Raw genomic sequence first — 16,243 nt, forward strand, 5'->3', positions numbered from 1 at the left:
GATAGTAACAGGGCAACTATCACTACAAATTTTCTGAAGGCTATGAAAGGTCTCCCCAACCCTGTAGACATAAAGCTTTAGTCAGCCACAAATGCAGGTGTTGTGTATTTGAAAGTAAGCACATTGTTAGTCGACATGTTTATGATGGGAAAAACAGCCTGAGAAACCATTCAAGAAGTGAATCTATACTAAAATATCAAAAAGTAATATAGTGGTCCACTGAATTGAATAAGGAAAGCTTAAACTACTAGGTGTAAATTTCCAACAACCTGCAGTCCCTACAGCTAAAGGCTGTATTAGCAAGTACATCTGCAAGGGAATTTAGCCTTCATTTCCCAACCCATGTTACAAGATTTGTCAGCTTATAAAATCCTTACCACGACAGACTCATCAGGGGTGCATCCTCCATTAATGTAATATTTGGCATCCAGAGCTCTGATCCTACCATCATTCATGAAGCCAACCTAGAAGGATCAAAAATAACCTGTTTAGATTCTGCCGTTCTCCAATGCTTTATGTTTTGAAAACGAATGTAAGCCACTACACTATCAGTTTCTGGGCAGCACACACTGAAACAACAGAAGAGCGAGAGGGAAAGAAAGTATGTTCCTAAGTTTCCCATCTGTACAGGTACAGCATCTAACAAGCAACATCAGCCCACTGGAAAAGGAAGCAGGGAAGCCCAGCGGCTTCCTGCATTGCCTGAGATAGCTGGTAAGTGTGTCACCTAGGAATGTTTGCTGTAGACAAAGTCAAATTCCACCCTGGCTGTCAGAATAGTGTCTGGCAGATGGAGCATAACATTTGCTTTTCTTAAAGAAACATTATCTCACATCTCTTTTCATCTGCTGCCACTAACAGTTCCTGAATTCTCACCATGAGCTACAGTTCATTTTCAGCTTAAGAGATGCATCTTATAAAACTTCTCTTACTTTTCTTATGTGGTAGAGATGGAAAAGGTGGCAGAAATTGCCCTGACAACTAGTTACGGCTGCTGAGAATGCACAAGCAGGCAAGAGATTCCTTTCTTCCATAGTGAGTTTTCCCATATGGCACTGCTACTGTGAAAAACCAGCTGCTGCTTTCTGTGAACCTAACCATTTGGATGGCTTAAAATAATCCTCTGCAGAACAAGTTTGAGCCAGTTGGGCTTCCTTTTCCCAGAAAGACAGACAGGACGAGCTATAAAAGCAAAACGATAAGACTTTTGTAAAGCCTTTGACACAGTCCCCTACAACATCCCTCTCTCTAAGCTGGAGAGATATGGATTTGATGGGTGGACTCTCCAATGGATAAAAAAAATGGTTGGATAATTGCATACAAAGGGTAGTGGTCAATAGCTCAATACCCAGATGGAGACAGGTGACAAGTGGTGTCCCTCAAGAGTCTGTGTTGGGACCAGTGTGGTTGAGTAGGGCAGTTGATAAGACTGAAAGACAGGATTCCATCTGAGACAGGCTGAAGAGGTGGGCTGAGGAGAATCTCATGAGGTTAAATAAATCAAAGTGCAAGGTCCTGCATGTAGGTTGGGGTAATCTTCAATATCAATACAGGCTAGGGGTTGATGAAATTGAGAGCAGCCCTGCAGAAAAGGACTTTGGGGTGCTGGTGAATGAGAAGATGAACCTGAGCCAACAGCATGCACTTGCAGCCCAAAAAGCCAGTGGCATCCTGGGCTGCATCAAAAGCAGCATGGCCAGCAGGTCAAGAAAGGTGATTCTGCCACTCTGCTCTGCTCTCGTGAGACTTTAGCTGGAGTACTGAGTCCAGCTATGGGGGCCCCAGCACAGACAAGGCATGGAACTGCTGGAGCAGGGCCAGAGGATGGCCACGAAGATGATCAGAGAGCTGGAGCTCCTCTCCTACAAAGACAGGCTAAAAGACTTGGGGCTGTTCAGCCTGCAGAACAGAAGGTGCCGGGGAGACCTTAGAGCTGCATTTCAATACCTGAAAGGAATCTAGAGAAAGGCTGGAGAGGGACTGTTTAGAAGGGCTTGCAGTGACTGGATGAGGGACAACAGTTTGAATTGGGAGCAGGGCAGATTCAGGTTGGCCATAAGGAAGAAGTCCTTTACAGTGAGAGTGGTGAAATACTGGAACAGGCTGCCCAGGGATGTGGTTGAGGCCCTATCCCTAGAGACATTAAATATCAGACTTAGTGTGGCGCTGGGCAGCCTGATGTAGTTGGTGGTGTCCCTGCTGACTGCGAGAGGGGTTGGGCAAGATGACCTTTGAGAGTCCCTTCCAGCCCAAATCTGTGAATCTGTGAAGGGACGCCAAGCAAACCCCTGCAGAGATAGAGGCAGAAGCACAGAACTTCACAGCAATTTTGCCTCTTTGTTTTCTGGCTGGTAGCTTTGTGTTAAACTTGAACTGATTATACTAATTTTCATTAAGAGAATAAATATTAATTAATAACACAAATATTTTTCCACAGAAAACGGACAGGTATTTATTTGCTGAGTTATTGTGGCACTCACTTTGTATTTGCCAATAAAAGGATGTCGGCCACCAGTGATTAACATATCCTCCCCACGGCTCAGAATAAGACGGACTGCTCTGCTAGTTCTAAATCAACGAAAAAAAAGTCAGATTTCAGACAAAAGAAGAGTTGTCATTAGTGTGATGGCTATTCATTGTGTATCCAGATCTAGCCATGCATATGCACTCGGAATACACTTATATTTAACAGGCTTCAATATATGCTTAAAGCTATGTCCAGAGTTCATGTTTATCTTTTTCTTGGTATTTACAATCATGTCAGAATTTTCTTTCTATCTCTTGAAAACCAATGAGATCATTCACTGTAAACTTCTTCTGAAGAAACTGTTATTTCAGTGTTAAGAGTGAACTGTGTTAAGTGAGCACACAGCAGCTGGCATTCCACCTTAAGCAAGAGTCATCTCTTAGCTTGTTAGAGTTGTACTGAAACAGGGTGCATTGGGATAAAACTAAAACAAAGGTAATAATTAAAACATGAAAAATTATTCTTCAAATGCATGCACTCTTTTAAAGAGTTATTTTTGAATCAATGGATATAAGATGTAAAATAAAGTTCCAGCAATAAAGACTGCTGAAACTATATAAAAAGATTGGTTTTAGCATAGCCTGGTCAACACAAAACACAGATAACACAGCCAGGATTAATCAAGAGTGGTTTGTACAACAGTAGTAACAGGAGAAATACACTGAGCTAACCACTCAGATTATGAGGCCATTTTGGCTAAGACAGGGTGGGGCCTCACGTGCATTCTGCAGCCAGTCATGCTTACAAAAGAGGTTATTATCCCTTGACAGCTAATTGCCAATACTGTTCTGCCAAATTTGGAGAGAGGCGAGTGGAACTTTCTACATTAAGGTTCCTAATCTAATTCAAGCAGTAGTAACAAAAACATAGTATCTATTAGATTTAAGCTAATTTTGACCGAAAGATGTTGGGGACTGAACTAGGTCTACTTATTCTTAAGTATTCCACTCATGAGCACTTCCTTCCACACCCTGCTGTGCCAGTGAAGTTCTCATTTGGATGGTCAGTGTCATGTTTTGAACGTGCATACAAAGCCTCAGTAGCTAGGGTCCTTTTGAAATGCTGCATCATTTCAGTAATATTTCTAGCTTATTGTCCAACAGCAGTTTCCTCAGGTGCTATTAGTTTAGCTAAGGCTAGAGCTGGTTACCATAAGTAAGCAGTGTAACAAAACAAAACAAAGCAATGGTCTTACAAAATGTGAATTCAAGATTTTATGACTTTTTGGCTAGCAAGTTTGGGGAAGGAGAAAGCATTTTAGCCAAAATGCATAACTTGTTGACCTCATTTTTCTCTTCACATCCCAATACACACATACAGCACTTACTTGTTTGCTGCCACTGCAGTGAGTGATGCCAGTAAGCCAGCTTTCAGGAGTTTCCCACCAAAAGCTCCACCAACTCGTCTAACATGGCACATGATCCTGTTGGCTGGAACACCTAAACTGGCAGCTACCATCTCCTGTAAAAACAGTTCTCATCTTTATGCCAAGTCAAACTAAGCCTAAAAGTTAGGTTCTGAAATAAATAACTTTTCTTAAAAACAAAAACCAAACAAACAAAACCCCCCACAACAATAACAAAAAAAAAATTTAAAAAGTCACAAAATACCAGGTTCCATGGACATTTCTTCAAAAAAATAATTTAATCACATTATTTTCATGTCTTCTTTAGTCTAGATTAAAGAGCAAGAAAAATCTATCAACAAACAGCAGTGTTCACATTTTAAAATCTCTACCATGGAGACTGTGAAAGGGTCATTGACAGAAGCAAGAAACAACAGCCTTAGATCTCATTACCAAAAGAATAAGAAGCTTTGAGTATAAGAAAAATGGTTCAGAATACAGTTTTTATTATTTTTATTATTAAGATCATGAATTTTATTTCCATTTTAATTTTAAATAAAACCATCTGGGGTTTAATAATCTATGGTCTTTCTAGTGGCAGCACACTCTTGCTTCAAATTATTTGCTCAAACACCAAGTTCTTAATTACTATTGTGTATTTGCAATACAATCATAGAATGTTAGGGGGTTCGAAGAGTCCTCTAACTAGTCCAGTCCCTTGCCAGAGCAGGATCACCTAGAATAGGTCACACAGGAAAACAACCAGGTGTGTTTGGAATGTCTCCAGAGAAGAAGACTCCACAACCTCTCTGGGCAACCTGTTCCAGGGCTCCATCACCCTCACCATAAAGAAGTGTCTCCTCATGTTGAGGTGGAACTTCCAGTGTTCCAGCTGGTACACATTGTTCCTTGTCCTATCACTGGGCACCACCAAACAGAGCCTGGCACCTTCATTTGACACCCACCCCTCAGATATTTATAGACGTTGATAAGGTCCCCTCTCAGCCTTCTCTTCTCCAGACTAAACAGCTTCAGCTCTCTCAGATGTGCAACTTCCCCAGTCAACCTCACAGCTATTTCTTGGACTCTCTCCAGTAGATCCCTGTCTCTCTTGAGTTGGGGAGTCCAAAATAATGGAATTGATAAAAGGAGCTGAACTGGGCTTTGAACACAAAATGCCAGTGTTGAGTCAAATACTATCAGTTTCTTGCACCACAGGTATTGCTGTGCAAACCACCCCAGCTTTGCTTTACCATTTGCAATCATAAAAATTATCAGAAGGCTGGAATATCCCTCTTAAGAGTAAAGGCTGAGAGAGTTGGAATGTGCAGCTTGGAGAAGTGTCTGGGAAAGAGCTTATTGTGGTCTTTGAATATATAGAGGAGACTTATAAGAAACAGACTTTTTAGTAAGGACAAGGGGCAACAGTTTTAAAGTGAAAGATTTAGATTGGACATAAGAAAGGAAATGTCTTTAATTAAGGATGGTTACCACTGGAACAGGTTGCTCAGAGAAGTTGTGGGACAAAGCTTTGAGAAACAATCAAGTGAAAGATAACCTTGTCCATGGCAAACAATTGAACTAGATTATATTGAAAGGCTCCTTTAAATCCAAATTCTATGATTATGGATTTTGGCATGGAGCAGCAGCCTCACCTACAGCTAACAGGGTAGATCAATCCTTCAGCAGACTGACTCTGCAGGGTGCTGATTGCTCCTCACCTCAGTGGAAAGCTAATCAGGATGGAAGAGCCTCAGCACTACTCAGGAGTTTTTCATGCCTACAACAAGTAGGGCAAGAGGTACTTTGTTCAAAGGGAAATAAAAGATTTTTACTTCCTCCTTATCTTCATGGTGTCATGGTTAGTGCTGATCAGGATACAGCTGTTACAAAGCAGCTGCACAACTTCATGTTCCTACTGCTTCTAAACTGTTAAGATGGACTTGTAAACAAAACTTTAAAAACTCTTTTGTCACAGGTTCAACCTCTTCCTCTGTGGATGCTCTGTGTTACCTGGATAGTTGCTGGATGCTGTGTTGACACATACAAATCCATTTCTTTATCCTCACCCCTTGGAACTGCAAGCACACTCTGAGTCTCCATGTAAAAGTGCTCCTGTCCCCCAATGTGCATCTCCCCTAATCCAAAGAGGAAAACACAAGTGTTACATAGGCAAAAGAACAGAAAAAAAATTAATCAGGAAAGAAGTAACTGCCCATCATCATGCAAATTATGGCAATCAGGGTCAAATCTTACAATAGGCCTTGTATGAAGGAGCAACATCAAATATGAAGGACATGGAACTGCTGGAGCAGGTCCAAAGGAGGGCCACAATGATGATCAGAGGGCTGGAGCACCTTCCCTACAGGGACAGGCTGCAAGAGTTGGGGCTGTCAGCCTGGAGAAGAGAAGGCTCCAAGGACACCTTACAGCAGCCTTCCAGTACCTGAAGGTGGTTACAAGAAAAGCCAGGAAGGGACTTTTTACAAGGACTTGCAGTGACACGATAAAAGGGAATGGATTGAAGCTTGAGGAGAGCAGATTTAGACAGGAGATTAGGAAGAAATTCTCTAAAGCAAGGGTGATGAGGCACTGGAACAGGTTTCCCGGGTAGGTATTAGATGCCCCCTGCCTGGAGATGTTCAAGGCCAGGTTAGATGAGGCCTTGAGCAACCTGGTCTAGGGGAAGCTGTCCCAGTCCATAGCAGGGCAGTTGGAACTAGATGGTCTTTAAGGACCCTTCTAACCCAAACCATTCTATGAATCTATGAACATCTAAGATAGAAAGCACAGATTAAACTCCTTGCAGGATTAAATTGGTCTTGTTCCAGTGACATCAACAGAACTTGATTCATAGCAGGACAATATTGCCTACAAGTAGTAACCATATTAAATAAAATATAGATAAACAAAGCATGGACATACTGGCCCAGGCCAAAGAGAAGGCCACCAAATAGGTCACAGGGCTGGACCACAGGGTGTATCAGAAGAGGCTGAGAGAACTAGATTTATTAATCCCTATGAAGAGAAGGGTTAAGAGGAGATCTTACCGCTGTCTACAGCTACCTAATGGAAGGGTTTAAAGAGGGAGCATAGATGAACAATGGAAAGATAAGAGTTAATGAACACAAGAAATTCCAACTCAGTGCAAGGAAAAAAAATCACTGCGAAAATAGTCCAGCATTGTAAGAGGCACCAATAGAGGCTGTGGAATCTCCAGCTTTGGAGGTAATCAAAATCTGACTGGACATAGTTCTAATCGTACCTGCTTTAGGCAGGAAGTTGGACTAGATGACTCCCTTTCAACCTATTTATTGTCTGATTCTAATCAGTTTCAAGCATAGATGATACAAAAATATAGTAGCAAGACCACTAGGTTTAATCTCACTTTCTTCCAGGTGACCAAGAGCCTTCTCAGGTTATATGGAAAAAAGATAGAACTGGGACATGAAGAACAGACAAACCCAAATACTGACAACAACCAAATGTGTTCTGCAATTTACCTTCAATTATATTATCTACAGCTCCAAATGCTTGATCAACATTTCCATGCTCTAATTTTCTTTTTGGCTCAAAGAAAGAGTTGTGCTTTATAGCTTCCTGCAGTGGAGACAAAAGAGGGCGTTTTTTAAGTATTTTAAAGGTTCTCAGCTTGTTGTGGCATTTTACTCTCAGAAGAAACACCATTCTTTTCAGAGATTAGAATCATCAACTACCAAAGTCAATGAAAAAATGCATTTAATCAATTTACTGTCATTGTTGATCAATTTGTGTATTCAGTTCTAGCAATTCTTTCCTGATGTATGTGAAATGCTTTCAATTTTTTCAACCTGATCCTTCCCCTCCTACATCTAGCAAGTGACTAAGAAAGCACAGAATAAGAATGCAACCCCATCATCCAAAGAGTAATCCCATTAAGAAAGGAAGGTATCACAAGGACTAAATCAAAGTGGAATCTGTTTATAAAGTATGACTTGTTTTTCTTCCAGTATGACTTCAGTGCTATTTAATGAGGTATTAAGTAAAAACTTGCCAGTCTTTAAAAAGATATTACATCCATTTTTGTACCAGAAATACTGTTGTTACATTCCGCATGTGTTATGTAAACAAACTGTAAAGTGACTACCAGAACTAATGCTGATTCCCTGTAAATGTGTCCTTAGTTCCTTACTTCCACTCATCTCATTAACCCAGCATAAACCCATTTCCCCTCTGACTCCCATGTCACAGTTCTAAAATGTCATATATCTATCTTTCTCCTCGGGTTGTCCCAAAACCTCCTACATCTCCAGCCTAACTTTGTTGGCTTGACAGCCTGACAACAGATAGAAAATGCTCCAGATAATCAGGAGCTGACTCTTCAGCCAATATACACACATTGATTAAAAGAATTACAAACAACTAGCATACTTATCATACTTTCTTCACTAAGAACATGACAAGAGTTCTTCTCTTCTACTCTTATGGTTATTATTATGAAATTTGTGGGACTTTAATACCTTAGAGTCTGTTGCCTATCTATCACAAGAGGTCAAAGTTACCCAAAAGGTGGAAAAGTTATTTATATGGAGACTGACACACTGGCTCATTGGATGTTCATATTCACCTTGTCTTCTTAGAAAGTCATGTTTTAAAAGCAGATGAAGAGCATGAACTGATTCTTCCATTAATTATATAGATAAAACAATAAAACCACAAAAGAAATTTAGTACCTCAATTGTTAAGATCACTGGTTCCAGCCCCTCATACTCGATCTTCACTTCTGCAGCTGCTTGTTTGGCATGAACATCTGAATCTGCAGCCACAGCACAGACAATCTGACCCACACAAATCACCTGTAAAATACATGCTGCTTAACAGAACAGCAGATGCAAATTATTCTCACATGTGCTGCTGATTTTCCTCTTCCCTGTAACCACTACTCATCTCTCCTTCTTTGACTCTGGACTTAAGATCTTTGTATTTTTCAGATCATCCATGAAGGTAACAAATCATCAGGGGTTGATAATGAGACCAGTGCTGTTCACTATCTTCATCAGCAATACAGACAGCAGGACTGAAGCACACTCAGCAAGTTTGTGGTCCAGCTGATGGCTGACAAGCTGGAGGGAAGGGATGGCATTCAGAGGGAACTTACACAAGGCTTGAGAGGTGGGCACAAGCCAACCTCATTAAGTTCAACAAGGTCAAGTGCTAGGTCCTGCACCTGGGTTGGGGCAATCCCAGGCTGGACAAGGAGTGGCTTGACAACAGGCTCAGGGAGAAGGACTTGGGAGTGTCAGTTGATGAAAAATTCAACATGAGCCATAAACGTGTGCTTGCAGCTCAGAAAAGCAACCAAGTCCTGGGCTGCATCAAAAGCAGCGTGACCAGCAGGATGAGGGAGGTAATTCTGCCCCTCTACTCTGCTCTCATGAGGCCCCAGCAGGAGCACTGCATCCAGTTCTGGTGTCCCCAGAGTAAGAGGGGCATGGAGCTACTGAAGTGGGTCCAGAAAAGGGCCACAAAGATGATCAGAGGGCTGGAGCATTTCCCCTGTGGGGACAAGCTGCAAGACCTGGGGCTGTTCAGAGCAGCCTTCTAGTACCTGAAAGGGGCTTATGAGAAAGACAGGAAGGGACTTTTTACAAGGACTTCTTGTGATAGCATAAGAACAAAAGGATTGAAGCTTAAGGAAGGCAGACTTAGACTGGAGATTAGGAAGAAATTCTTTACAGTGAGGGTGATGAGACACTGGAACAGGTTTCTCAGGGAGGTGTTCAAGGCCAGGTTGGATGAGGCCCATGGCAGAGGGGTTGGAACTAGATGATCTTTAAGGTCCCTTCCAACCTAAAGCATTCTATGAATGTATGAACTGGGAAATCAAGGAAAATATTGAAAAATGGGTAAGTGATTTGGGAACCTATTCAAATTTGTGTTAGAAAATGGAAGTATTCAAAAATGGATGTGTGATTTGGGAGCCTAACTATCAAAGAAACGTACTCTTCCAACAACTTAGCTTGTGAGGTTTAATCTGCATTCTTCTGATTAATACATATATTTCTATAGGCAGAATATAATGAACATCAGCTATTTCGAAGTTGAAAAGGGAGTGGGGAAAAGCTGTGAGAATTTACCTTGTTATATGCCTGAAATGACATATATACAATACAAAATTCTACACAAGAGTCAGCAAGTAAAATGTCATTGTAAAAATCTGAAGAAAAACAGTAAAGATGACGAAAATCAGGCAAAAAAAGATTGTACTTATACCTTGTTTCTTGCAAGTACAATCTCTGGATCACTGGAGTAGTAAAACTCATTTGTAGCTGGTACATCCTGGGCTGTTATGATATCAAACACACCCGGTACTTTTAGAGCCTCTGTGGTATCTATAGATCTGGGAGATGGGAAGGAAGAAGTAACATAGAATGTTAGGGATTGGAAGGGACCTTGAAAGGCTATCTAGTCCAACCCGCCTGCCAGAGCAGGATCACATAGAGACACATCCAGGTGGGTTTGGAATGTCTCCAGAGGAGACTCCACAACCTCTCTGGGTAGCCTGTACCAGGGCTCTGTTACCTTCACAGAGAAAAAGTTTTTCCTTTTGTTCACATGAAACCTCCTCTGCTCCAGCTTGCAACCATTGTCCATCATTGGACATCACTGAGCAGAGCCTGGCTCCATCCTCCTGACACTTGCCCTTCACATCTTTATAAACATGAATGAGGTCACCCCTCAGTCTCCTCTTTTCCAATCTAAAGAGACCCAGCTCCCTCAGCCTTTCCTCATAAGGAAGTATAACTGATTACTTTTACAAAGCCTTGCACAGAATGAGGGAACACAACATGGAGATGCTTCTTGTATTGCCAGGATTTGCTCATAGGTTCAGATGTGCCTTTTCCTTCTGACTCTAGCATGCGAGTTAAGTGCTAGTCAAAGGAACTCCTAGCCTGCTTTATTCCTAGGAAACAAGACCTCACCCTGCAGTATTGCATCCAGTCCTGGGGCCCCCAACACAAGAAGGACATCAAACTGTTGGAATGGGTCCAGAGGAGGGCCATGAAGATGATCAGAGGGCTGGAGAACCTCCCCTATGAGGACAGGCTGAGAGAGCTGGGGCTTTTCAGCCTGCAGAAAAAAAGGCTCCAGGGAGGCATTATAGCAGCCTTCCAGTACCAGAGAGGGCTACAAGAAACCTGGGGAGGGATTTTTTTACAAGGGTTTGTAGTGACAGGATGAAGGGCAATGGATTGAAGCTTTAGGAGGGCAGATTTAGGAGATTAGGAAGAAATTCTTTATAGTGAGGGTAGTAAGGCACCGGAAGAGGTTGCCCAGGAAGGTTGTGGATGTCCTGGAGGTGTTCACGGCCAGGTTGGATAAGGCCTTGAGCAAGCTGGTCTAGTGAAAGGTGACCCTGCCTATGGCAGGGGGGTTGGAATTAGATGATCTTTAAGGTCCCTTTCAATCCAACCACACTACAATTAGTTTACTCTAAAAATCTCAGACAACAATTCATAGTAACAGTTTCTTCAGATACATTTGAACACTTACACAATCTTAGCATGAGCTCTGGAACTAGTGACAACACCCAAGAAGAGCTCCCCATCCACAGAAGGAAGGTCATCAACATAGACTGCTTCACCAGTGGCATGCTTAATTCCAGACTGGTGCATAATGGGCCGTCCAATGGGATCCTGGGGAGACTGACTTGCGTCCATGTCCTGTGCAGTCAAAAATGCACATCAGCCCCCCAAACAGTTAAAAACAGAATAGTCATGTTATTCTCATAGCAATCATAAAATCAGATGAAGGAATAACTATTCATATGAAAGACTTCTGGTAGAATATTGAAAGCAGATGTGGATGCAGGACTTGACTGCTACTCCTAGGCATTTCTTCATTTTTTTGTCATAAGGAGCCTTCCAAGGGCATTGCACAGGTTTGTCTACTTGGATTTTTTCCCTTTGTTTACATCAAAGTGATACAAACACAACGTCTATTTCAGGGCACTTTCCTCCCTTACTGATTTGTCTCATGAGGCTTTGATTATTCTTCTCACAAGATTCTGCTGTGTATTCTGCTGTCTGGTGGTGTATTTTGAGCTACTTGCAGTCATTCCTTCCTCTCTGATAGACTGTAACAGATCAATGTAAATCAACAAGAAAATGTTGTTTAAATATTTCCTTCGCAATTTTATTTCCTTGCCCTGTGTATGAATTCAGTGACTTATTAACCTCATTTCCCTGAAAGTTAATTCAGTGTTCCCAGTTATTCTGCCATACCAACTAACTGTTGCCAACTTCCAGAAAACTTTTCCATTTTCTGGGTCAGTGTTCACACAAACTTTTTTCTTTTCTACATTTAGAACTAGTTAATTGCTCTCAACCCAAAACCTTTTTTTCTTATATAGCTTCCAGCACACAACTGTTCTGGCTACACATTTCTACCTCCTGCACTTTCTGGCACACTGTCTGCTATTACCCTCAGGCCAAAAAAAAGACATTTCACCTGACTGACTAAGGTTCCTCATATGCCTGTCTCAGCCAAACTATCTCAACTTTTCCACTAACAGAACAACCAGGTATTTTTTTTTCAGGATATGCATCCTTTTCCCCGCTTAATTTTAAAAGCTCCAAAATGTTCACATTAAGAACTGCAGACGAAGGATAGGGAAATTCAAAAGTTAGACAGAACCTTAAAGTAAAAAGTCATATCTTCTGGGTTTCTTAATATCTTCTGTTGCTCAGTGCCAACTGGTGTGAATACCAAATTGTTTCCTTATGTATTGTTTAGTCACTTTGAGCTGGGGAATAAACGTCTGAAAGTCACAAAAAAATAGTTCCTTGGATCCTGGCCCCTTCTATAAGTAGTATCTTCTTTTTCCTTTTTTCACAGTAACTCTTGAAATATTTAAACAATTTTAAACAAATTTTAAGTATTTATAGCTAAAATGGTGTTCTAAAGAATATTGGAAAAATTAAAAATATGTTTACCTAGATTTCATTTTAATTTTCCTTACGTTTTCAGGAAGTTGAGATTTTTTTCCCCTGTGTATCAAAACACCAAAAATCCTTGCAGGAGACCCCACCATGATCCTAGCCACAGGGTGAGCGCAGAAAATCCAAAAGGAATTCTTTGCTGCCCTCTGCTGCTGACTTCTCCTTGAAATCTCTTGTTAATTTGATGAGATAGCCATCACAAACTCCATCTTATTCCCAAATCTACAGTGAGAGTCCCCCGGGATCTTAAGAAAAGCATATTTTGAGACAAGAATATCAGAGACTTGAGCTTTTCAATCATTTTTATTTTCTTCCCAGTTGTTTGTGTGCTGGTTTTTTTTGTCAGTTGGTTTGCACACTGCAAGTTTAAGCAGTCTGACAATGGAGTTTGTTCAGTGTATCTATCTTCTGAGAACTGTTTAAAAGTGAGTATTCCTGAGTAAGTTGATTTTTGCAGACAAAGTTTTTCTAATTCAGAAACAGTTAAAAATCAAGCACTGAGAGCCTTCAACCCATTGGAAAAGCTGTACCTAAGCTTTACAGCAAGAGTCATGCTTGAACTGTGAATTGTTAACAAGTATTACAAAGCACAGAACAATCTTAAAACAAAATCACTTGCCTGGTATATTTGGATACTCTGGGGCATTTTGGTTGTGAAATCTTGTAGGACACTCATACATTCCATAGGTACGCCAGGGTAGAGGCAAGGATCCTGAAAAGGAAGTTAATTACTACTAAAACTCACATTTCAAAGGTTCCAATTGAAAAAGCTAACAAAAAAATCAAATCAGCAAATGCAAACTCTTTATACAGGAAATTACTTCAAGATGCTCACAAACTAGAAAGGTTCTAAAATAAGAATTTTTGAACAATGTAGAGTGCTGAGATTTCAATAAATAGCATTTTAAAATATACTAAATTCAAGAAATATGCTTGCTAAAGTAAGCAACATAAAGCAGAGATAGTCAGAAGTGGTCAGTCCTCAGGTCTGATGAAAGCTGGCACAGAATCATTTCTGGTAACAGTAAATTACCTTGTAATGGTAATTCAGAGAAAAGAGCTCAAGAAGAGCAGAAGAAAAAGGCAAAAATAGTATTTTTCCTCATAAGAACAGATTTAAGACAAAAATAAGTAAATTGCACCTAGAATGCATTGGGAATTGAAACTTTAGAGCCTTCAACAACAACTCATACAAGAAGGAGGGTTGATTTAAAACCAACAGTTGGTTTCCAAAGCCTTTTTTTTCCATTCTGGCTACTATGTTTTGAATCACACATAGACTAAGATCTCAGGTCTGTTTCCCTTGGACCAGGGAGCTGATACATTGCTGCATTAACACCCCTCAACTTTTTTTAAAGCCTAATGTCCATGTTTGAGGTATCTGAGCACCTAAACGTTGGATGGTCGTCTCTCCATCTACCTTTTGCTTACAAAGACCATGCTTAGCACACTGTACAATTTCTAAGCATCAACAGACAAATACACTTGCACAGAACCAGACACAGAGAACTGATTTACCATGGTCTTTAATGACTGCAATACTTCCAGGAAAAATTTGTAGAAGAAACTGACCATCAAAGTTTTCTTATAGTCTGCTTTTTCACCACTGGCTAAGCCTAGAAGAGCAATGTCTTCCAGAATTAGTCTGCAAGCTTCATCCAAAATTTGCTCATTCCAGTGTCTGTCAGAAAGAATGTAGACACAATCAAGGCTCAAAAAAGAAAACAAACAAACAAACAATAACAACACACCAACAACAAATTGCAGTAATACATTTGTACCATAGACCACAGGTGCAATCCAGCTCCAAGCTAAAATACTGATTCCAACAATGGCCTACAATTTTGAAAAAGGTGTATGGTCAATGTCACTCACAGAAATTAGATCCCTTAAGACTAAGGAATTGAGTGCTATGGCAGTCTTTTTTAAATCAATGAATAAACAAAAACTATGACAGCTTTAAAGATTATGTAACAGTCTTGTGTATTATCCCTACTCTGTAGGTACTGTCCTATATTTAAAGAAAGGTGGGTAACAATATTGATGCAAAGTGTAGATGATTTGAGGAGATTGGATTAGTGCTGGTTTGTTGTTACATTTTTGGATAAGGCTTTCTCCTTCAATTCTCTCAATGCTACACAACCCTAGATATCAAAATATAAATGTTAGGATAAATTTAATAATGCAAGGTGGTGAAAAATAATGAGCAATTCAACTAGTGAAACAGGTGCATATAAATGGCAAAATAGCCCTGTGGGACTGCATTTAGGTAAGTGGGTTTATACTGCTGGAATTAGTTGGTTGTTGTTTTGTGTTTTTTTTCCCAAAACATGGAAAGATGCTGCACAGTGAGAGGGATTGTCAGGGATTCACATCAGAGATGGATAGAATCCTGTAGATGAAGGTATACTGCAAAGGTTAAGGCTCGGATTGTGCTCCAATGTTTATTTGGTACATTTGAAGTTCTTAAACTTTGCATCGATTAGAGTCAAGCTGAAGGACTGAAGAACACTGATCCCAGGGAATTGCCCAACTTACAGGATACAGCATCATTTAGCAATGCTTAGGGTCAGGCACACAATTTATTATGTGCATCTCATCCACCTATCTCACAGTTCATATCTCCTGTCTCTGCATACTTCACATAGAGCTGCACCAATGTGCACACTCCAAAACGTTACAGTCCTGAAAAGTCATCCTTAAGGCTTGACTCAGTCATTGCCTAGCTGATGACATGTGTCTTCAACTGAAAACTTTCTGTACCTTCATGCCCCAAGGAATTACACTCGAGCTCTCTAAGTCCCTTCAGTCAGAGGTACAGAGAAGGCAGAGAAATTACCTTCCAATAAGTGTCCTACAAGTTTGTTTTGCACAGACTGTGGTTGAGGCAGCACCTCCAAAGAAAATGCTTAACTCCTTTATTACATCTGTATCTTCTTCAAAAACGACTCTCATCCCAGCATTGATTATTGAGAGAGAATTTTCCCGTCTTGGTGCTTGTCGAAACGCAGAGACATACTCCCCCTGAGCAAGATCAGACAGAAGTGGGTAACCTGCAGACATGCAAATACCTGAAAGCAGAATTTGAGTTTGCACTATGTGAAGCAAGAGAATGAAAAACGAAGAGCACAGACTCAGCTTTCTGAGCATTCAAGACCACATGCTTGCTTCTCTTGACCTTTCAGTAAATTTATCTATCATCTTTGATTTTCTAGCAGCCCATACCCTTTGATTTTCTAGCAGTCATCCTCCACCATCTACACAATTCAGATGATTCAGATGTTTTCATGGCAGATAGCTAAAGGCAAGGATCTTACGGAGTTGAGTTGCATTTATAATAATAATCAAAGACACTCCAAAGTGTTGCCAAACTTCAGTATTCAGATAACA

General features: G+C 40.6%; 1 protein-coding gene across 1 annotated transcript in view; it reads right to left on the bottom strand.

Moving 5' to 3' along the window:
* AOX1 (aldehyde oxidase 1) overlaps nt 1–16,243 on the bottom strand; it is a 44,572-nt gene that overhangs the window by 13,398 nt on the left and 14,931 nt on the right. The window contains exons 14-24 of the mRNA XM_009910596.2: nt 15,693–15,877; nt 14,372–14,534; nt 13,473–13,565; nt 11,406–11,575; nt 10,125–10,251; nt 8,585–8,707; nt 7,376–7,472; nt 5,886–6,010; nt 3,855–3,988; nt 2,481–2,568; nt 378–464 (exon numbers count right to left, since the gene is read on the bottom strand). Coding sequence (XP_009908898.2) covers nt 378–464; nt 2,481–2,568; nt 3,855–3,988; nt 5,886–6,010; nt 7,376–7,472; nt 8,585–8,707; nt 10,125–10,251; nt 11,406–11,575; nt 13,473–13,565; nt 14,372–14,534; nt 15,693–15,877 — 1,392 coding nt within the window. The remainder of the gene's footprint in view (nt 1–377; nt 465–2,480; nt 2,569–3,854; nt 3,989–5,885; nt 6,011–7,375; nt 7,473–8,584; nt 8,708–10,124; nt 10,252–11,405; nt 11,576–13,472; nt 13,566–14,371; nt 14,535–15,692; nt 15,878–16,243) is intronic.

This window comes from Dryobates pubescens, chromosome 2 (genome assembly GCF_014839835.1).
Source record: "Dryobates pubescens isolate bDryPub1 chromosome 2, bDryPub1.pri, whole genome shotgun sequence".
Lineage (NCBI taxonomy): Eukaryota > Metazoa > Chordata > Aves > Piciformes > Picidae > Dryobates > Dryobates pubescens.